Raw genomic sequence first — 22,647 nt, 5'->3', positions numbered from 1 at the left:
AGGGCTCTTCACAGATGGGCAGCTCAAGGCTACACCCTGTTGGCAAACAGAGGCTGCAGGGCCTGTACCCCATTCTAATGCATGTCCCGCAGAGCTGCCCACAAAAGAACATCAGGGAGCAAGGACGTGTGTTTTCGGAGCCCGGATGCTCACAACTGTCTAGGAGACTGTGCTCAGGGAGCTCCGGGGCTCACCGGGGTCACATGTCAAGTGTAGAGCAGGATCCGTGAGTGGGACTCCTAATGGTCTGAATGGTGCTCACTCTGCACACTCACAGCAGCTTCATCCAGGGAGTGGGGACCTGGGGGTTGGGGAGGATGCCAGCTGTGGACCCAGGCCCTCCTGTGGCAGGGTGGTTCCTGCAGCACAGGGACCCAGCAGCAGATCATTTTGTTGTACTGTGAAGATGTGGCTCTTTGTCATTCTGTTTCTTCCTCAGCTACTTTCCTTTTTCTGGAGGAAACTGTACTGATTCTAACTTAAAAACAAATGAAACAAAAATCTTAGAGAAATCTGTCTGCCCTGATGGAAACTTTCTCGTATCTCGACATTCCCTCGATCTGTAGCAGGAGCCTCTTGTGCTCCACGGGGGTCCCGCCAAGCAACGGTGGGACGGTGGGTGGGTTTGTCCACCCCCTCCCCCCCCAGCAACTTTCCTTTAACTATTTTCCAGCTTCGTTTTAATCGGGTTAAAATGTCTCACATACTGGTTTCTGTCAAGCAGATACCTCTGTGAAATGTTTGCCAACCCATTAAAGGCCCGTCTCTCCCTCTGAGCAGCTGCTGTCATCTCAGACCCCAAGAAGCCCTTACCAGGAAGAGGGGTTTAGATTCTGGGGACTCTGGGGGACACGCCCAAACAGCGCAACTGACTTGTAGGGCAGCCCCTCTGCAGGCACAGTGGGTCAAAGCTACTGTTCTAATGATAGTGGCTGCCACGATGTGGAAACGCCTCAGTGCCCAGGACGTGCCCAGGACGTGCCAACGAACACTGTCAGGTCCTTATCCACGCCAGGCCCACGGTCTCACGCACCTGATCTCCATTAATCCTCATATCGACGCTGCAAGGCAGAAGTGACTGTCAACTGTGGGGCTCCTGGCCCCTGACCACCATGCAGCCTCTCTCTGGCCTCCTTTCCTGGCACAAAGAGGACCCAGGAATAATCCTGGCACTCTGATCTCCTCTGCCTTGTTCCCCTGAAGTGACCCAAGCAGTTATGGTCACCTCCTGGTTCCTTTAAGTGGCACCACTGGACACCGGCACCAAGGGGAGCTTCACCAAGACCAGCTAAGGTCTCCAGGACAGAGGACTCTCCGAGCCAAGGAGTGTGCTGGCTGTTGCCTGGGAAACCCGAGATCCCCTGGAGAACAGCCAGGAGCAAACTCTTCATCTTCCCAGATTACCCACGCTTGCCCCCATCTCGGATGTGGGCTCTGGAGGGAAGATTATAACGATTTCTCTAACACGCTTGGGTGCCTTTGCATTTGTTTTTAACACATTTCAACACATACACCCTACACCCTCTTCAGAATACATGACACTGAGCTATAAAATAGTTTTTCTTCAAGGCTATTTCTCTTCACAAGATAAATCACTTCTAAGCCAACAGCTGTCCTTTTTTCATAACTGTCAAGGGAGGGAGCAGGGAAACCTCTTTTCTGAGAAACGAGGAGGAAACAACATCAGAAAAGTCCTGCTTTGCCTGGTCAGTCTGCTGAACATGACTACTGAGCGAGCTGTCCTCAGACCAGGAGGAACATCCCTTGCTTCCCAAACTCGAAACCCAGGTTGAACATGGCAGACAGGAGCATGTAGCCAGAGCACATATAACCTACTGAGGCCCATTCTGAGTTCTCAGCTCTTTCCTGTATTACTTTGTTTAGTCCTCACAAGCACCCAGGAAACAGACATTGTGAGTAGCCCATTTTACATAAGAGGGAACTGAGGCATAGAGTGAAGGGACTGGCCCAGAGTCACAGTTAGAGAATGGCAGGGGGACAACGCCCCTGACCCCAACCACACATGTGACATCTCTGCGTGAACAGGGACAGCCTGCCGTGTGGGGCAGAGGCCGCCCTGGCTGTGACCTGCCACAGGCAGGCCAGGCACCCACCCCAAGCTAGCGGATCGGCACAGGCATTCACACTCCCAAATAGATGATTTCTGCTAACAAAATCTTAGAGAAAAGTAGAAGCCGGATATTAGAGGAAAATAGAAACGGTAATTATTACAGAAAAAGAAAGGCATCCAGAAGCGATAAGAACAGAAAAGTGGACAGCCTGCGAATACTGGAGGCAAAACAAACAAACAAAACACACACCTGTAAAAACCAGGCGCAAAATCTCTAAGCCACAGAGTATAGAACCACTGAAACCTCAGATTCCTGAGCCCTAGGTGACCTAAGTGAGTTTAATAATCGAGGCTGATAAGGCAAGAAAAGTGTCACCGTGGTGTGGTAAAGTGCAATCAGAAAGTCAAAGGAAGAAGGTATTTGGGGAAATTTATTTCGTGTGCAGTACTTTACTACCTGATGATGCCAATTAAATGAGCTGGACTAACCTTTCCATTTCAATTCACACGTAATATATAACAATAACAAGCATATTTATATTACATAAAAATAATATAAACATAATATTGTATACATATGTATTAAAATGTTTTATTTTGAAACAAGTTTAGACTTAAACAGAGTGGGAAAGACAGTTCAGATAGTCCCCATACGTCCATCCCAGCTTCCCCTAACATTACTTAGCATCTTATATGAACCGTGGTCCAGTTACCAAAACTAAGAGATTAACACTGGCACGGTACTATTAACCACGCTGCAGATTTTACTCAGATGTCCTTTTCCTGTTCCCGGATCCCACGCACATTTAGTCTCCTCCAGTCTGGGACATTTTTTTTTTTTTTTTTTTTTCTTGCGTTATGCGGGCCTCTCACTGTCGTGGCCTCTCCCATTTGCGGAGCACAGGCTCCGGACGCGCAGGCTCAGTGGCCATGGCTCACGGGCCCAGCCGCTCCGCGGCATGTGGGATCTTCCCGAAACGGGGCACGAACCCGCGTCTCCTGCATCGGCAGGCGGACTCTCAAGCACTGCGCCACCAGGGAAGCCCCGTGGGACATTTTTGAAGTGTCCTGGTTAGGTATTTTGTAAAATGTCCTTGAATTTGGATTTGTCTAATGTTTTCTCACGAGTTGACTGAGGTTTAGGATTTGAGGGAAGAAACCCACAGGGGCGATATGCCCTTCTCTGCACGTAACACAGGGTGGAGGGTGGTACATGATACCGCTGGTTTTCTTAATTGTGATGCTAACCATCATCATTTGGTGAAGGTGGGCTCTGCTAGGTTTTCCACTGTCGAGTTACTATTCTTCCCTTTCTTTATTTTTTGGCTGTGCCGCATGGCTTGTGGGATCTCAGTTCCCCCACCAGGGACTGAACCCTGGGCCATGGCAGTATAAGCCCGGAATCCTAACCACCAGGGAACTTCCTAACTATTCTTCCCTTTAAAATGAATAAATATCTAAGGGGAGATGCTTGGAGGCTATGCAAATGTCCTGTTTCTCCTTAAACTTCTACCTGATGATTTTAGAATTCAGTGATGGATCTTTCCTGTAGCACTTATTACTGTGATGCTCTAAAGGTGATTTTTCTTTCCCTCACTCCTTCTACAATCTATTAGCTGGAATTCTTCTATAAGGAAGAGTTGTCAACTTATATGTGATGTGCTTCCTCCTAATTGAAGGAAACACACACACCTCTCAAAATATAGACACAACTTGAAAAGTCCTTTTTAAAAAAACTTACTTTACATCCACATTTCAGAGCCAGCCTTCAGGTTACTATTTACTTATTTGTGTTGCAGGTTTATGGAGATATAATTCACGTACCATGCAACTCACTATCTAAAGTCTATAATTCAGGGCTTCCCTGGTGGTGCAGTGGTTGAGAGTCCGCCTGCTGATGCAGAGGACACGGGTTCATGCCCCGGTCTGGGAAGATCCCACATGCCGCGGAGCGGCTGGGCCCGTGAGCCATGGCCGCTGAGCCTGCACATCCGGAGCCTGTGCTCCGCAAAGGGAGAGGCCACAGCAGTGAGAGGCCTGCGTACCGCAAAAAAAAAAAGTAAAAAAAAAATAAATAAAGTCTACAATTCAATAGTTTTTAGTATAGTCACAGAATTGTGCAACCATCAACCATCATCACTATCAACTCAGACAACTATTTACAATAAATACTTAATATCTAAACTACACACGCACAGAGAGAGAGAGAAATCTATTACTTTTTCCATCTATAATGAAGTAAAAGGCCCCCTCACTTCCTCAAACTGAACTGACTAAGCCTATTCATAATGATTTTACATACAAATAACAAGGAGATAACAGAAGTGATCATTTTCTTAGAATCATTTAAAAAGCCACAGGGACTGTCACAGAAGCGTGTTCCTAGGGCAAGTGACCTCAAAGGGAAAGTATAACCCTTGTGAGACAGGACAGGCCCTCTCTGAATCCCCCCACGTGGGTGCATCCACTTTATCAGCCTCATTACCAATTGTAAACAGGGAGAAACACCCCATGAGCACATGCCCTGGGTTCTGAATAAGGGTTTAAGGCAAACTCACGAAGACCAGCCAAGGAGGTGCATCCCAGGGAGGTCTTTCAGGGATGACATAAGATGCTCTCACAGCTCATGTGGCTCAATGATTAGGACGGATGTGATAAAACACCATCCACATCTTTGGTTTGCATTTCTTTGCTCTTTGCAAACACATCAGCCTGGCTATTTTTATTGGCATGCACAGTCTCCCTCCATCCGTCACCCACAGGGTTCATGATAAATGAGCAGCAGACACCACAGCAGGGCTGGGGCCACACAAAACAGGTTGCACGTGTGCCGTGGCTACATCCCTTACAGCAACGATTAGCTGCAACAACTGAAGAACCCCCTTCAGCTCAGAGCAAACAGGGACCTTCCCAAGAGACTCAGTGACTCCTTGTGGGTGAACCAAACAGCGCCTCCTCCTGCTCCTGTCCTCCCTGCTCCTTCTGAGGTCAGCATCCACCACTCGGTGCGGACTGAGTGAAAGTGCACTCCAGGGTCAGCTGAGCTTCTCCAGCCCCAGCATTCGCGGCGTGACTTCAGTTAATCTTCAGGACAGCCCTGAGAAATTGCCATGTCCCTGTGGCTTACAGCCACGAGGTGACCTGTTCGATCCCAAAGCCAAGGCTTTGAGATGGATCCTCAGCTTTAGGTTCCAGCCTTTCTGAGGCACCCAAGCCACCTTCCGTGACACTGACGTGGCAAGGCCTTGTCTCCTTCCCTGGCTCCCTTCTTGCCTCCTCACCCCAAACCCTCTGGTACCTCTGCAGCTCAGCCCAGAGAGCTGAGTGTCACCGTTCTGGTGGGACTCCCCTCCCCCCAGTATGTGACGTCAGGTCCTTCCTGAGGAGCAGCTCTCACGACCAGCCACTCAAGAAGCCAAGGCTTAGTTGTGAAGGGTTCCCTCTGACGTATGACCTCAAGGCCAAAGCCCTTGACCTCTGCCATCACTACTGTTTCTTAGCAGGTCATAGTACTCAGACTATTTATGAAATATCAGGTGGCAATTGTCCAGCTGTGAGCTGGGAGATAACTTACAGACACACAGGGTACGTGTGCCAGGAGCGGAAAACAAGTGCTTCATGGGCATCACCTTGGTTCTGCCCAGGCTTCCAGTTCAGCCCTCAGTCTAACTCTGCAGAGCTACGTGTCTCTGTGTGTCATTACAAAACTAAAAACATAAGCCAAAAGAAAGTCGTAATTATCTACTACATGCCAGGCACCATGCTGGACCCTTCGGAAAAACTTAAGTTATGTAACAAACGGGCCCTGCATTGAAATAGATCAGAGAAAGGGGCGTAAGAAACATAAGCAAGTATTTCAGGTTGCGTGTTATAACCAAGCGGTACAGGCTAACTGAATTAAGGCTTCAGAGATGGGGTGGCGGCGTCACTAGCTAGAGGAGTCACAGGAAACTAAGAAAGCTGCACGGTGAGAGAAGAGGGGAGTTTATGGGGACAGGGAAGCGATCGCACTGCAGGCGAGAGCAACAGGACCAAGCCTCCGTGGATTCACTCGATGAGAATTTACAGAACACCTTTCCTCTAATTCCTTGGTTCTTTCAAGGCATTAAGGAAACCAAGGCCCTCTAAAACCGAGTTCTCCTGCCGAGTTTATGATTAATCTCTCTGTCCCAAACTTTATTCCCTTTCTTGCCCCCTCTAACCTCAACTCTATGCTAACTAAACACTCCTCAGCCAGAGTCAGGTGACTAAGATGGCTATCGTCAATAACATCGCTAACGCACTAAACTGCTGTTGTCGATATCACTGTTAAGGTACAAACTCAGGTTGTTTCTCCAGGGTAAGATGAGCAACAGATGCCCCCATCCATGGACCACCTGGCCTGAGGATCGTAAACCAGAGACATCCTGACTCCCAAAACTACGATTAAGAAACGTCACAGAAATGTCACAACACGATGATTAACCCCAGCTTCACTGTTCTTCCCCCCTTTAACTCAAAGACCAAGCTGGAGTGGATCTGAGGCTTGTCTCCCACTCCTTTGCTTGATGCCCTGCAAATAAACTCTGACTTTGCTGCAGACACCCACTGTCAGAGTAGGCTTTCTGCACTGTGGGCAAAAGAGCCCTTTTGCTTGGTTACAAAACTCCTTCCACTAGATAAGCACACCCCAAAAAGGTACAGCTTGAAAGAAGAAATCTTTGGTCAAGAGGCCAGAGAATGCTGCATACCACTTCCCTCTTTGGAGACCTATCCATGCATGTTAGCATGCTAAAGGCTCTGAGAAGGCCTGCAGTAAAGAAACCGTTTCAGTGTTGTTTAACCCATATTGACTTGACCACAGACACTTTTTCCGTACTGGACACCCATTTCCATCCTGAGAAACAACTGTTCAAGGGAACCTACTTGGGGAATCCTCCTTAAACCAGGCGTCTTCCACTAGTCAGGGCTTCCGGCGCTGGGCAGGGGGAGGAGGGAGATGTGGGGAGACAGAAATCCCCATGGGAGTCAACTCTCGTTGGCTGCAGCAGCAGCAGCAACAAAGGGAAAGAAGTCTGTTGACAGAAAGAGTCAACAGAACCTGGGAAAGGATGAGGAGGAACTCGTCTGTGATCCAGCGAATCAGAACAGCTCACTGTGGTGCAGACAACATGGAGCAACAAACCAGCGGCACACATGAGCCACTGACACGCTTGTGGGATAAATCTACTCAAAGAACCTGGAGCAAGAGACTGAGATTTCACTTTTGTATTGTTCAAAAACTCTTACTTGAGGGAAAGCCTTGTATGTCAGATTATAATCTATGTAATCTTTAAAGGAGACCTCAGTTTTCTGCCTTTCAAGTCTAGGATGATGGTTCACAGCAATTCACTTGGTTCCCCGGTGCTTATGCCTCTCAGCCGCCTGCCCTGGCCTGACCTGCACCCAGGGCTGTGAGGATGGACCCCAAGTGGCAAAGCCTGGCATGGAGACCGGGCCTCCTATCTCCTCATGCTCCTTCCACTCCAACCGTGAATCCCAGGAACCCTATGCTTCAGGGGCGTCCCTCATCTCAGATATCCTGTTATCCCCCAAACACCATCAAAACACCCCCAAAATTATACTTCATATCCACTCATCTTTCCCTCCTGGAAGGGGCAGAAAGATCCTTTTTTTTTTTTTTTCTCAAATTCCTTTTGGTAAACTCAGTTAACTTCATAGATCACAAGATTATTTGGAAAATTTATACATGGCAACAGAATATGCTAAATAGTTTTTTGGTTTTTTTTTTTGCGGTACGCTGGCCTCTCACTGTTGTGGCCTCTCCCGTTGCAGAGCACAGGCTCCGGACGCGCAGGCTCAGTGGCCATGGCTCATGGGACCAGCTGCTCCGCGGCATGTGGGATCTTCCCGGACCGGGGCACGAACCCGTGTCCTCTGCATCGGCAGGCGGACTCTCAACCACTGCGCCACCAGGGAAGCCCTGCTAAATAGTTTTTGCCCAACCAGATCAAAAACAAATATATAAATAGGTTTATGACTAGAACAAGAAATGTTCCATCTGGGGGAGAGAAAACGTTTTTAAGCCAATTTAGCGCAGAATGCCTGTCATTAACACTGCAGGTGTGTGATACAGTGAGGTCCTCAAGGGCACACACCCTCATGGATAGAAAGACACACACACATCACCTAAAGTGGCAGACAAATGCAACAAAACATTTATTTTTGGCTTTGAGCTCTATTTCTCTACTTGACTACAGCTCAGTTGGAAGCCTGAGGAAACAATTTCTCCCCAAATAATAAGGCTGTATTTGGAAGCCATGCTTTTGTTCCCCTCCCCACCTAGCTCTTCCTGGCCCATGTTCAGTGGTAGCCTGTGGGCCGGGGGCTCCTCTTTCTGACTCCTGCAAGACAGCAGCCCAGGCAAAGAGTGCAGGCATTAAGGAAATTTCAACTACATGCGCTTTTATGCGTGTGCCAGAGAGCATGGGGAAGGACAGGTCAAATATCCTATCCTCAACAGGTGTGAGTTTACCCTTCCCCGCTAGGGGCCATTGGGTCATGTCTGGAGACCTTGGTTGTCACACTGGTAAGAGAGGGTACTACTGGCATCTAGTGGGTGTAGGCCAGGGATGCTGCTCAACATCCCACCATGCACAGGATGTCCCCTCCACAAACAGTTCTCTGGCCCAACATGTTAATGGTGTTGAGGCTGAGAAACCCTGCACTAAGTGAACAAAGCACACGATGAAAACGATACGTGTGTGCTGTCCACAAACCTGAACACAGGAACCGCACACAGTGCCTGGATGAGAGACACCATGAAGTCCAACACAGTGAAATAATCTGGACACTGCAGCCGAGTGCCACATTATGATGCCTTCAGCTGAAGTACCAATATCGCGAGCTTTCAACTCTGTTAATTATGTGGATAGGCAGGAATGTACTGGATTACAGCCATACCAATAGGCCATCATCCTGACCAAACATCACTGTGTTATTTGAGAGCACAAAACAGTGAGGTGGAACTGTTTTAACCGTCTCTCTCTTAAAAAAAAAAAAAAAAAAAAAAGGAAATGGCAGATATTTAAACTGTAAAAACAAATAAGAGGTATCAGTGGGGGAACTGAATCAAATGTGAAATCTGAGGAACAACTCACATGCCAGAGTCATTTCACATGCCCAGGGTCCATCGTGTTAATTCCCTGGTAGTTTATTGGGACAGAAATGCACCCAATATGCAGCCACCAGGAGATCTCTGTCCCAGTGATGAAATATTATAATGTTCTTGGCAAGCCTGCACTCTTCCAATGAACTACAGCACAAGATTCACCCACACCAACAAGATTTAAAATAATCATAAAACACTGAATTTCAAGAGATGTTTGAGTATTTGAGAAAGTGATCTCTGAAATAAGATACAAACTAGCCCTCCAAGCAAGATGCTGGGAGAATCACCTTTACTCTTATCATTTATTGTTAGCTTTCAGAAATCCCAAAGACATCATAGGTTGCAGAAAAAGAAAATAGTAACTCAAGTGAGAAGCAACTCTATGCAGTGTAGAAAGAAAATGGAGGTGCATATGTCAAAAAAGCAAAGATATTAAAAATGCAAAATGCTGCTAACTTTATACTAAATTTAAAAATCATAAAAACCAAATGGAAGGGCATTCCAAGTCGTCTGCCACAGACTCGAAGGCTGTTTATTATTTCACATGTTCTACTGCAGAATTAGTATCAAGTTTTAGAAGTAGGAAAAAAAAAAAAACTAACCTTAAGGTTATCAAAGGTTTTGACAGTCTGCGCCAAGTCACTGACACTCCCTGGCGATGCTGTCCCCTGTCCCCTAGGGCCTGAGGACACCCGTGAGCCGTCAATGACCTCAAAGCCAGAAAGCAAGGCCTCTGAACAGCTGCAATGAGACTCCTTCGCTCTCTGACCCGCTATCAGGTATGTCTTCAAACCTATGGATAAAAATTACAGTCAGCACAGGTGGACACCAGCGTTGGTCGAAACGCAGCTCCGTCTTGCTCTCTACGCAGGACATGCTCCTAGAAAGTTGAGAGTAAAGTGAAAATGAGAATAGGTCATATTTTACTACTACTCCCATGACCTATCCAGAGACGCGCAGCCTCAGGGAGAACGACTGCCTCCAAAACACACCATGTATTCACATTGTGTTTTCTCTGAATGGAGGCTGCACGCTTCATCTTCTGGGGCTGAAACAAGGGTTTAAAAGTCCTTCCTTGGAAGGGTCACATGGCCTCTTTCTGACGGCAGCAGAGCCCACTGAGTGCAGACCCTATACATTTCTTGCGTTTGTTTCTATCTGTAAATACCAGTCACCGACATTCATAATGGTCAGTCTAGATGTGAGGGTGACTACAGACCATGTTACCTACGTCAGGGACTGGCAACCACCATGAAAAGGGAGACCAGAATGTGCACCAGCGGGGGAACTAAGCCCTCCCTCGATTCAGACTTAACAAGTATCTCTTTTCTGTTGGATCCAAACATTCACACGGCAGGAACATCATTTTTTTTTTAAATATTTATTTATTTATTTATTTGGTTGCACCAGGTCTTAGTTGTGGCCGGTGGGCTCCTTAGTTGCAGCTCGCCGGCTCCTTAGTTGCAGAACGTGGACTCCTTAGTTGCAGCTCCAGGGCTCCTTAGTTGCAGCTTGCCAGCTCCTTAGTTGTGGCACTTGAACTCTTAGTTGTGGCATGCATGTGGGATCTAGTTCCCTGACCAGGGATTGAACCCAGGCCCCCTGCACTGGGAGCGCGGAGTTTTATCCACTGTGCCACCAGGGAAGTCCCAGAACATCAGCTTTTTGTCAAACTGCAGTCTACGTGAATTTTATTCTCTCACAAAATCCCCACTGTAAAAAAACGTTGGTTAAATGGACTATTAACCTACAACTTTACAATCCCCATTAAAGGCTGAAGTAACAATATATGCTATAGTGTTAAGGAGCTGTAACAGGTGGGCTGGGCCCTGCTCCTGGTGTACAGGACTATCTGCTGGGAGGTGAGTAAGGAGCTTTTCCAGATGGAACTCAAAGGCTTTCTGAAAAAGAAGCAAGCCTTATTTAAAGAAATCCATTGCTAGTCCTTACTGGAATTTAACCAGACTACGAATTTATGAAAGGAAGTGACAACGTGATTTATTCAATAAACATTTATTTTAGACCTGGTGTATGCTGTACACAGAGAATAAAACCAGAACAAAGCAGGATTCCCATCTTAAGGAGTTTAAGCTTCAGCAGAAGGTGGTAGAGAAAAGTCATCATAGGACTTCCCTGGCGGTCCAGTGGTTAAGACTTCGCCTTCCAATGCAGGGGGTGCGGGTTCCATCCCTGGTCGGGGAGCTAAGATCCCACATGCCACGTGGCCAAAAAACCAAAACATAAAACAGAAGCAATATTGTAACACGCTGAATAAAGAATTTAAAAATGGCCCATGTCAAAAAAAAAATCTTAAAAAAATAAAAGACTCTATACGCTATCTAAGAAAATAAAGTACATTTAAAAACAAAAAAGAGGGCTTCCCTGGTGGCGCAGTGGTTGATAGTCCGCCTGCCGATGCAGGGGACACGGGTTCATGCCCCGGTCCGGGAGGATCCCACATGCCGTGGAGCGGCTGGGCCCGTGAGCCGTGGCCGCTGAGCCTGCGTGTCCGGAGCCTGTGCTCCGCAATGGGAGAGGCCACAAGAGCGAGAGGCCCGTGTACCGCAAAAAAAAAAAAAAAAAAAGAGGTGACATGTGACTACACTGCTGGATTCATACAGTTTCTCGCACTCAGTAAATATTTAATAAATGCTCTAAAATTAATTAAGCACATAACCCTGGGACTACTTAATCAATAATCCTTAATCATTTTATAATTAAACCACCATTTCATCACTTTATCTTTCTTCCTCTCCCTCCCTCCTTATAAAATACTGTATAGCATATGTTTGTAGGTCAACAGTTCAGAGAATTTGGCAAGAGTTCCAGGACACCTAGAGACATCCAGGAGCGTAGCCAAATCACAGGTGGGATCCAAAGACTAAGATAAATAATTTTAGATGCTAACTGACCCCAAAGGAGATTGTTAAATGCTCACTCTTAACTAAGGTCCTGAACTTCCATGTATTTTTTCCAACCAAAAATATACATCCCAAATGATATATAGGATCAATCACAGTTCTGACTAGCTACGTGTATAAACTTGAAAGGGAAGCGTGAACTAGAATACAACAGAAGGGTAAAAGCAGCTTTGCGTGAATTTCTCAGACTCTTACAGAAAACACTGGACTGATTTTATCATTTCGCCTTGGGAGAGTCAGAAAACACAAGCTCTGTGGGCTGAGGAGAGAAAAGCCCTATTTCTGACCTGCCGTGGCATCTCATCCCTGGCTTCACCCAACCAGGGCATGAAGAGGCCTGGTCCCTGGAGCTGCTGTAACCAGTCCCTCTCGAACTCCCGGGTGTGGCAGGTAAGTCCCCTGCAGCGGGTGGGAAGGGGGGCCCAGAGAGCACCTGCAGCTGCTGCAGGGGCTGCCTTGGGGAACAGACAAAGGAAGGGCATTTTTTGGATTGCAGGGGTGAGGAGCTGAGGCTGCAGGGGAAGGTTTTCCGTTGTGCCTGTAGCTGGCCCTGACCCCAGAACTGCATTCCCATGGGGAGGCCGGCAGCTCGGGGCTCCCCTGCCCAGGGCTCTGCACCCCTGGGCCCTGCTCCCAGTCAGCTCTCTCACACCCAGGAGGGGTCCTCAGTCAGGGAACCACTTATCCCCTCCCTGTATGGCTCCTCGGGCAAGAGCAGGTGAAGGAGGCCTTTCCTGGAGGCATGACAACTACAGCAGAGAAAGGGCTGAGCCTGAGCCCCGCAGGGCCATGAATACATGATGATGATGCAGCCAGTCCTCCAAGCAGCAGTGCGCCCTCCACCTGGGCATGGAGCCAGCTCTGCAGCACAGGCTCTGATGCCTGCCTTGGGGTGGGCACCCCTGAGGTTTGTCGTTGCTACTTTGAATTGTGACTACCGAGTTGCCACTCATTGCTCAAACATTTATTAAGTGCCTCTGTTTACCATGCACTGTGAGGGTGCTGAGGGGACAAGCGTGAACATGGCAGCCGTGACCCTCCCTGTACAGGGCAGCTCCTGCAGGGGGATCTCGGCAGCAGGTGGGTACGCCTACCCAGTCCAGGACCAGGAAGCACAGGAGGGTGTATCTCACAAAGACTCAGAGGTTTGGGAAGGCCTCCTGGGTGAAGTCCCCTCCATGTTGAGGGCTACAAGATGAGGAGAGGCCAGCCCAGTGAAGGCCATCAGGACCAGGGGCTGGGACAGCGTGGTCAGGCTGTGGGTGTCACCAGAATAGTCGATGAACCAGACTCTAGAAAGGGAGCCTTTAGCAGGGAGAGTGGAGGGATGGAGGTGAGTGTTGTGTGGCTGGAACAGAGAACATGTTCGGGGTGGCAGGGGGTGGGGAGGGGGCAGAGAGGAGCTGAAGTCCGTGCACGGCACCAGGGAGACCAGCTCCAGGAGCCTTCACTCTGGGGGCAACAGGGGTGAGGAGGAGTAACGAGCAGGCATCAGGCTGAGGAAAGGCCAGGGAGCCCTGGAAACTCCAGCCACAAGTGGGAGGTGAGGGAGTCAAGGGGCGAGGGAGGTAGGAAATAATGGTGAAACCTACTCCTTCTGAATTGCAGGAGCAACAGGCAAGGCTTCCACAGCAAGCACGAGTGTGACGGGTAAGGGCATGTGGCTTCCAGGGAGAAGCCCTGGGATTCAGGCTCTGTCCCTCCTAAACGTGTGATGCAGTAAGATACTTCATGGCTCCACCTCTCACTAAGAACAGGACTCACCCCACAGGGCTGACTCGAGGATTAAATGATTAACACACATGAGGCCTTCATGGCAGTGCCTGGCGCACAGTAAAAACTCAGTAACGTTAGCTATTATTCTCAACGTGGGTGTTTGACCTGCTTATCGCTGGGAATCTTTTTTATGCTCCTTCTATGTACAAAAGCATTTGCAGGATTGTTAAATCAATAACTGCTCCAAATTTGTTCCTAACTTGAATTTTTCTTTGGGTGGCTCCTAACAATCAACCTGTATTAGTAACACAGCAATGCGAGTGTTCCAAAGGACAAACGCACAGATGTGTCCATGGCAAGCAAAAAATCGGTGAACAAATTAAGCAACATTTTTTATGCTTCAATATGGAAAGTTAGATTTAAAGTGAAATGTTTTGCCAAAACTGGAGTGATATCAGTAATGATAAAGTCAGACCGGATATGAAAGGTCCCAGGGAACGTATCAGGGTCGGGTGACTGGCTGCAGTCAGGAGAGGTCATAAGACATAAGGATTTAATGAGTAACTACACACATGGACCTTGGGGTCCAAGTTCGTTAGAATGGCTCTTTTAGAGCAGAAAGTCAAAATAAGGCAGCTAGAGGGCTTCCCTGGTGGTGCAGTGGTTGAGAGTCCGCCTGCCGATGCAGGGGATACGGGTTCGTGTCCCGGTCTGGGAAGATCCCACATGCCGTGGAGCGGCTGGGCCCGTGAGCTATGGCCGCTGAGCCTGCTCGTCCGGAGCCTGTGCTCCACAATGGGAGAGGCCGCAACAGTGAGAGGCCCACATACCGCAAAAAAAAAAAAAAAAAAAAAAAAAGGCAGCTAGATTATTTATTTCGTTAAGTATAGTATAAACAGGAGAACAATTAATAAGGTTTCTTATATTCTTTCCTGGTAACTGACTTTAAACCTCACTGGCACGGACGCCTTTCATCGGCTTAATTTCACAGCAGGTGGAGAAGTGGGGAAGACGGTTCCCATGAGCTCCTGTCTCACGGAGGCGTCGTCTGCAGCTATGTGTGCCCGGGAGGCTGACGTGGTTAACAGTCTTAACTATAGCATCAGTTCTTCGAGGAGAAAAACTGAGCCTTGCACACAACTTGTGTTTAGTTTTCGTGAGCTGAGTGTAATTTGAGTAAGTGCCAAAGTCCATTTTGGAAAAGAAAGACTATTCTGGCCCTTTTATCACTGTCTTTTTCTGCAGAACTCTTGCTTTGGAGGGTGATACCCTCAATCCAAGAACCAAAGGCCTGAGTGTCAACCCAACAGAAAGAGAATAATCAGGAAGGAAAGAATGTCTGCAGGTGTGTTGGGAGTTAGCAGAGTGACATAGCAAACGTCTGGGAGCTTGCATCACTGATGATCTGAAACAATCAATATAAGGGAGGCAACCAGTTTGGGCTGGTTCACAAATCAAAGGGTCTAAAAACTTATACATTTTGTAATGAATTTTTCCTTCTAATGATATCTGTAATGGCCGAGCAGCATGAGGATTATTTAAACTAATATGTAGTCAGTCAATACGGAAAATAAAGATTAAAAGCGCTCAATCTTAATCTACCAAATAATCAGGGCCTAAAAACTATAGATGTGATATTTCATAATTATCTATTGCTTCTGCTTAGGAAGACCAAAAGTTCTGGTGGAAAAAAAAAAAAAAAGCATTTTCCACCTTGTTAACATCAAAACACTCTGGATGTGCCTAAGTCCTCTCTGCTCCTATGTGAAACAATTAATCACATGGAGGTGATCCGTCCTGGTTGTCCCAACACTTGACAATAAATCACAAGTTCCAACAGCAAATGGCTGTGGGTGAAACTTAACCTTCTTCTTAAGTGAAGTCCCAAAGAGTAAAATACGAGACAAACCCAAGCAGGTGAAAGAAACAAAGGGTGGGCACCATGCCTGAGTGGCTTGATCTTGACTACACCTTTAGCCTAACCAACTGACTCTCTCAAGAACATGCACATGCGCACGCCCACCCCACAGCTGCTCCTGTGGCAGGCGTCCTCTGCACCAGCCTCCATCTCTCTGCAGGAACAGGTACATGTCACGGCCAAAGGTGAGTGACTGGGCAGTCACCTCATGACCACGTTCCCCTGAGCTGTCTTCTTCTGAACTTTCCTACTTGACATGAATAAGGGCTACCCTGCTCAATGCTCAGAACTAATGCTGGGAGAGTCCAGTGTAACTGCCTTCAAAGACCCACTCCTCCCACCTCTAAAACACTCCCAAATTAGGGTTTAATACCCAGGCCTTCAAAAACTACGAAACGAGTTCTTTGAAAGGTAGCATTTGGCTGTTTATAGAAACAGTCTGCCGGGTACTAACCAACTCATTTATTCATTGGCTCATTCACACATTCACTTACCCAGCAAATGAAACATTTATTGAGTACCTACTAAGGGTGAGGACCTGGGCTGAGTGTTGAAAGAAACGGATAGGAAAAAGGAATGCTCTGGTGTTAGCAACAGTGCGGATGAAAACCGTTACCCAAAATGGAAATACCAGTCACCTAATGATGACCCCATTTCAAAGGGCTGCTGTGAGGATTAAATGAGTTAATGCTTTTCCTTAGAGCATCTTCAGGAAAACTCAGGAGTAACTCATAGTAGACTGAGGAAGGGCATGAAGTAATGCTCATAAAGAATTACATAGGAGGATGGGAGGATGGGAGGCTGGCAGTGAGGGAGAGAACAATGAGTAAGTGATGACGCATCGCCAAGAAGAGAGAATCATGTGAAGTCAAGTCTGTGTGCTGGCGGGATGTTCGCAAGTGACAAAAGGCGTTTTTACAGTGAGTTTTAGAAAACAAAAGGAAAGTGAAGGTCTATGATAACTATCTTGGAATACTGTATACAACAGAGTTGAAAAAATCAGAAGAGACTATGAAACAAGACAGCTAGAAGGAAGGGTGTCGAGAATTGAGACAGACTAACAACTAATAAACTGTTATTCACCAAATGTTAACCCAGAGAGTGGTCATCAGACACAAGAGAGCACGTCAGGTCACATCTGGAGCAATTACAGGAGGAGCCACAGACTGTATTCTTTTCCCTGGAGAATTGTGAAATTATAGTTAATTTTAAGATTTTAACTTAAGTTAAACTAACAGTTTAAAAATTAATAATTAGGGGGCTTCCCTGGTGGCGCAGTGGTTGAGAGTCCGCCTGCCGATGCAAGGGACACAGGTTCGTGCCCTGGTCCGGGAGGATCCCTCGTGCCGTGGAGCAGCTGGGCCCGTGAGCCATGGCCGCTGAGCCTGCGCGTCTGGAGCCTCTGCTCCGCAGCGGAAGAGGCCACAACGGTGAGAGGCCCGCGTACCGCAAAACCAAAAAAAATTAATAATTAGGGACTTCCCTGGTGGCGTAGTGGTTAAGAATCCACCTGCCAATGCAGGGGACACAAGTTTGAGCCCTGCTCCAGGAAGATCCCACATGCCATGGAGCAACTAAGCCCGTGTGCCACAATTACTGAGCCTGCGCTCTAGAGCCCACGAGCCACAACTACTGAGCCCACCTGCCACAACTACTGAAGCCCGCGTGCCTAGAGCCTGTGCTCCGCAACAGGAGAAGCCACCCGTGCACCACAACAAAGAGTAGCCCCTGCTCGCTGTAACCAGGGAAAGCCCGCACGCAGCAACGAAGACCCAATGCAACCATAAATAAATAAAATTTTTAATTAATAATTAATTTTAAGAGTGGCAGATTTATGTACAGGATAGACGATGGAAAACAGATTCTAGAAAGAAGATAAATGAAAGACTCAATTTAAAATCTAGGAATAGGTGGCAGCTAAATAATTGAAAAATGAAGCCAAAAGAAAGGGAATACATCAAAAATAGAAATAAAGCTATAGGATGCTATGTGAAAGAAGCCAGTCACAAAAGGCCACATACTACATAATTCCATTGATATGAAATGTCCAGAATAGGCAAAAATCCACAGACACAGAAAGTAGCCAAGTGGTTGCCAGAGGTTTGGGGGTTGAGGGATGGGGAGCAATTGTTAATGGTACAGGGTTCCTTTAAGGGGTGATGAAAATATTCTAAAATTAGACTGTGGTGATGGTTGCACAACTGTGAATACTCTACAAACCACTGACTTACATACTTTGGAAGCATGAACTGTACAGTACGTTAATTATACCTCAATAAAGCTGTTTTTAAAAAACAAAACAAAACTATGCAAAGATCAAGATGTAACAGTCCTGAGATTCAGAGGACAAATGAAAAAAAAAAAACAGTAAGAAATACACTATCCTTGGGAATTCAAAGTAAAGGAGTGGGCAGTAGCAGGTAAAAGAAAAATGTTTCAAATAAAGGCTTGGAAATAGATAATGCAGTAGAGCTAGGATGGGAAAACATATAAATAAGAAATAAGGCTAAATAACCTTGAAGAACTAAAAATTCAACATGGCATGAGTTCAGAAGTCTGGGAGAGATTAAACAAAACAAAACAAAAGTTTGACCTTCAGGAGATATCTCCAAGAATCATCAAATTAGCAACACTCACTGCTGCAGGCTAGTCCAGAAGAGCTGGCCCGACACCCAGGCTGTCTTCTAGATCACCAACGCGATTCCCCCCCAGATGACAAGCGCTCACCGCGCTGCACGGCAAGGCTGCCAGAGCACCAGGGCTGCAGCCTCGCTGCAACACAGTAGAGGCGGGGTTCTCCTAGCTGCCCCAGTACTGCTGCTCCCCTCTCACCCACCAGGACTTTCACCTGCAAAGGGCAGAGGCACCACCACCAGCGACACTTCCTGGGAGCATCTTTAGATGGGAAGAAAGGCAACATAGACAACCTCACCTGGAAACTTCATATTATGCAAAACAAAAACCAAAACCAAAACAACAACCACAACTCTTACCATTCCTGACTAGCCTTTCCTGGGAGTAACCGCGCCTTTACCACCTGTTCCTTCGTGGAAATGTTTATCCAGACTCTGGCTGGCTCCCAAATCACATTTCCAGCACAGTCACACGCTTGCTGCAAATTTCCTCACTTTCCAAGTCAACCAGTTTTCAGGTCACATCAAAGTTTTCTCTCTTTTGATGAGTGCTTTGCATACTGGCTGGAACACTGCCAGAAACAATTTCCCAAACTGCATTTTCTTGTTCCCATAGGCAGACTTGCTCGAGCCATAGAACTGGGAAACCCAAACCTCTCCTTTCTGACCAAGAAGCAATATCTTCTTAGATATCTCGTTTCTCTAATTTCATTTCAGCATTGGAGGTGGTCTTTCTTTCTTAGACCTTTTTCAGGAGAATCAAAGCTGTGTTTGTGTGGTATGTTCTTAAGAACCTGAAAAGTGTTGCTGGGCATCAAACAAGAAGTCGAGGGCCCATCCCTTCACTCGGGGGTCACCGGCCAGGTGGTCCCCTCTCCCTCTCTAGCCTCACACTGTAATTCCTGCCTCAAGAAAATCACAGCTATGTTGTAGACTCTCCCAGAAGCAAAACTGAAAGTGAAACCAAGGCAGTGAGTAGTGAATGCCCACATATGAGAAGAGGTTGAGGGACGGTCCAGGGGGCACATCAACATGCAGAGATGTGACATATAAAAATGTGACCTGGGTCTGCAGTCAACAGCCCCTCATTCGCAAGAAGGGGGTGGATGAGTCTTGAGGAGTCCCCCGTCTAAAGGCAGAGAGTGAGGAAGACCCTAAAGGAGAGGCAGATGTGGGCAGAAGGCCAGGGATTCAGACTCCCCAGGAAGGAGGGGCAGACACTCAGCAAGCAGGTCCCTGCCCCATAGAGGTGCTGGCCCCAAACCACATAGCTGAGTACTTGGAGAGAAGGAGGCATGAAGTGCACCTAGTATCACAGGGAAAGAAACAAGAAAAAAACAAAGTGTTATTCTGAATAACACTAGACCACGTTAAAAACACAGAAATACAGCTTGAGGAGCTAATGTAAAATGTGGTAACAACAGTTGATAACACTGTATTATATAACTGAAATCTACTAAGTGAATAGAACTTAGACGTTTCCACCGGAAAATAAAAAAAGATAAATATGTGAGATGATGAATGTGTTAATTAAGTAAATGAGGGAATCCTTTCACAATGTATACATATATCAAATCACAATCTACACTTTAAATATCTTACAATTTTATTTGTCAATTATAACTCAATAAAACTGAAAAATTTTACAGAAAAAAAAACACAGAAATACACCAAAATATTAACAGGGCAACAGGATTATGGAAATTCACTTTCTATATTGAATCTTCTTATTTATGTTTAAAATAAGCATAAAGTTTTGAACTTATTACAAAATATTTTAGACATAGAAACATGTAAGGAAAAGTAAGCTCAAGACTCGGAGTCCCTCCAGTCTAAGGAACAGATGGTCGCCTGTAAGATCCAGGTTCCCTGCAGGCCTTCCCCACCACACCCCTCCTCCCGCACAGAGCACAGAACTATCCAGAACGCCACGGCCACAGGCTCCTCCCCACGTGTTTCTTTAAGTTTTCACTACATACGTATGTAATGCTAAACAATACACAGCATTAATGTGTTTTCTTTTTACCTTTACATAAATGACATCATTTTACAAGTATTCTTTTGAAAGTTGCTCTTTTTGGTCCAGCAATATGTTTGAGAATCATCCATACTGATACATGTGATCCACATACATTTATTTTCAACACTATGAAACGTCCCACTGAATAAATACACCATGATTCAAAAAAGAAAACCTCCAAGTATTATGTTAATACCAATGATAAACTCTGTGTTCTGTTAAAAATAAGAAAGAAAGAAAGAAAAAAAAGAAATATGATAAATCAATAGGGTAAAGACATGCTGAACGCAAAAATACTACCGATTCAAAGAATACATCATAAATATACATTTAAGAATGAAATGGAACTTGTGAAGACTAGTAAAAAAAAAAAATCAGGAGAGGAGCTCAAGGATGGAAGAAAAGTTGCTGGAAAATAGTCAAAGAAATCAAACTCAGTGAAGATGGCAGGTCAGGCACCACAAAGATCACACTGAAATGGAAAAAACGAAACAGGGAGATGAGAGGAATACAGAGCTCCTCAAATTGTGAGTTAATGAGTCTGAGAGGTGACAATTCCATTACCCAGGTTAAAAAGACCCTCGGGACTGCTGTAGTTAGGTCATATGCCTGCCACTTTCCCAAATGAAGAAATGGACAGAGGGTCCCAGGGAAGAACTCCTGACCAGGCTGACTCAACCCAATCAGGTCAAAGGCTCAGCAGTATGGCTCCACCTGACTTTTCAGCCATACACAGCTGGGCTGGGAGGAATTGGAGGAGAAGGTTCCAGATGGTTCCAGAAAGCTGAAGAGGCTTTCGGGGGGTTAATGAGATAATACAAGAAGTGGACTATTGGGGGGGTGTAAAGAATGTGGCCCAGGGCTGTCCAAGAGAACTGTCTTTGATGACAGAAATGTCCTACGGCTGTCAGTTCAGCGGCCACCAAGCACTTGAAATGTGGCTCATACAAGTGAAGAACTAAATTTCTTTTCTATTTTTTTAAAAATTAATTTAATTTAATTTATTTATTTTTGGCTGCTTTGGGTCTTCGTTCCTGCACACGGGCTTTCTCCAGTTGCAGTGAGCAGGGACTACTCTCCGTTGCAGTGCGTGGGTTTCTCATTGCGGTGGCTTCTCTTGTTGTGGAGCACGGGCTCTAGGCCCGCAGGCTTCAGTAGCTGCAGCACGTGGGCTCAGTGGTTGCAGTGCGCAGGCTCTAGAGCACGGGTTCAGTAGTTGTGGCGCATGAGCTTAGTTGCTCCACGGCATGTGGGATCTTCCCAGACCAGGGCTTGGACCCATGTCCCCTGCACTGGTAGGTGGACCCTTTTTTTTTCTTTTTTTTAATATTATTAAACTATTATTATTAATTTATTAATTTATTTATTTTTGGCTGTGTTGGGTCTCTGTTGCTGTGCACGGGCTTTCTAGTTGCAGCAAGTGGGGGCTACTCTTTGTTGTGGTGCGTGGGCTTCTCATTGTGGTGGCTTCTCTTGTGGAGCATGAGCTCTACAGCACGGGCTCAGTAGTTGTAGCGCAGGGTTGCTCCACAGCATGTGGGATCTTCCTGGACCAGGGCTCGAACCCGTGTCCCCTGCATTGGCACATGGATTCTTAACTACTGCGCCACCAGGGAAGCCCAGAACTAAATTTCTAATGTTTTTTCATTATAACAAATTTTAAATAGCTACATGTGGCTCACTGCTACCACACTGAACAGTGAAGATCCAGATCCTTCCTTATTGGGAAACAGGAATGAATTGGCAACAGAAAGCTCCTTCTTATCTTTACTAACTAGAGAAGAGGTATAAGAACCACTAAAAAAAGAATGAGTGGAGTAAAGAGGAAAACTAAATGTGAAACCAATAAGCATGAACTTCTATTTATTATAGATGACATTTAGTAGCAAACACGAGGGACAAATTACCCTGTACACTAAGAGCAGGAGTAGCCAATTGGAAAACAGGGTAGAAATAGATACTCTAGCAAACAAAATGGTAGACCATCTCTAAGAATAAGAAAACAGGAGAGGACTCCCCTGGTGGCGCAGTGGTTAAGAATCTGCCTGCCGGGTTTCCCTGGTGGCGCAGTCGTTGAGAGTCCACCTGCCAATGCAGGGGACACGGGTTTGTGCCCCGGTCCAGGAAGATCCCACGTGCCGTGGAGCGGCTGGGCCCGTGAGCCATGGCCGCTGGGCCTGCGCATTCGGAGCCTGTGCTCCGCAACGGGAGAGGCCAC

General features: G+C 46.6%; 1 protein-coding gene across 1 annotated transcript in view; it reads right to left on the bottom strand.

The window, feature by feature from the left end:
- ADCY9 (adenylate cyclase 9) overlaps nucleotides 1-22,647 on the bottom strand; it is a 125,282-nt gene that overhangs the window by 35,397 nt on the left and 67,238 nt on the right. Inside the window, exon 2 of the mRNA XM_007453480.1 lies at nucleotides 9,824-10,014. Within this exon, the coding sequence (XP_007453542.1) occupies nucleotides 9,824-10,014 (191 nt within the window). The remainder of the gene's footprint in view (nucleotides 1-9,823; nucleotides 10,015-22,647) is intronic.

The sequence above is a fragment of the Lipotes vexillifer genome, unplaced genomic scaffold (assembly GCF_000442215.2).
Source record: "Lipotes vexillifer unplaced genomic scaffold, Lipotes_vexillifer_v1.1 scaffold914, whole genome shotgun sequence".
In the NCBI taxonomy this organism is placed as follows: Eukaryota; Metazoa; Chordata; class Mammalia; order Artiodactyla; family Lipotidae; genus Lipotes; species Lipotes vexillifer.
Note: the sequence above shows the minus strand (reverse complement) of the source record. Positions and strands in the feature narration are given on the sequence as shown.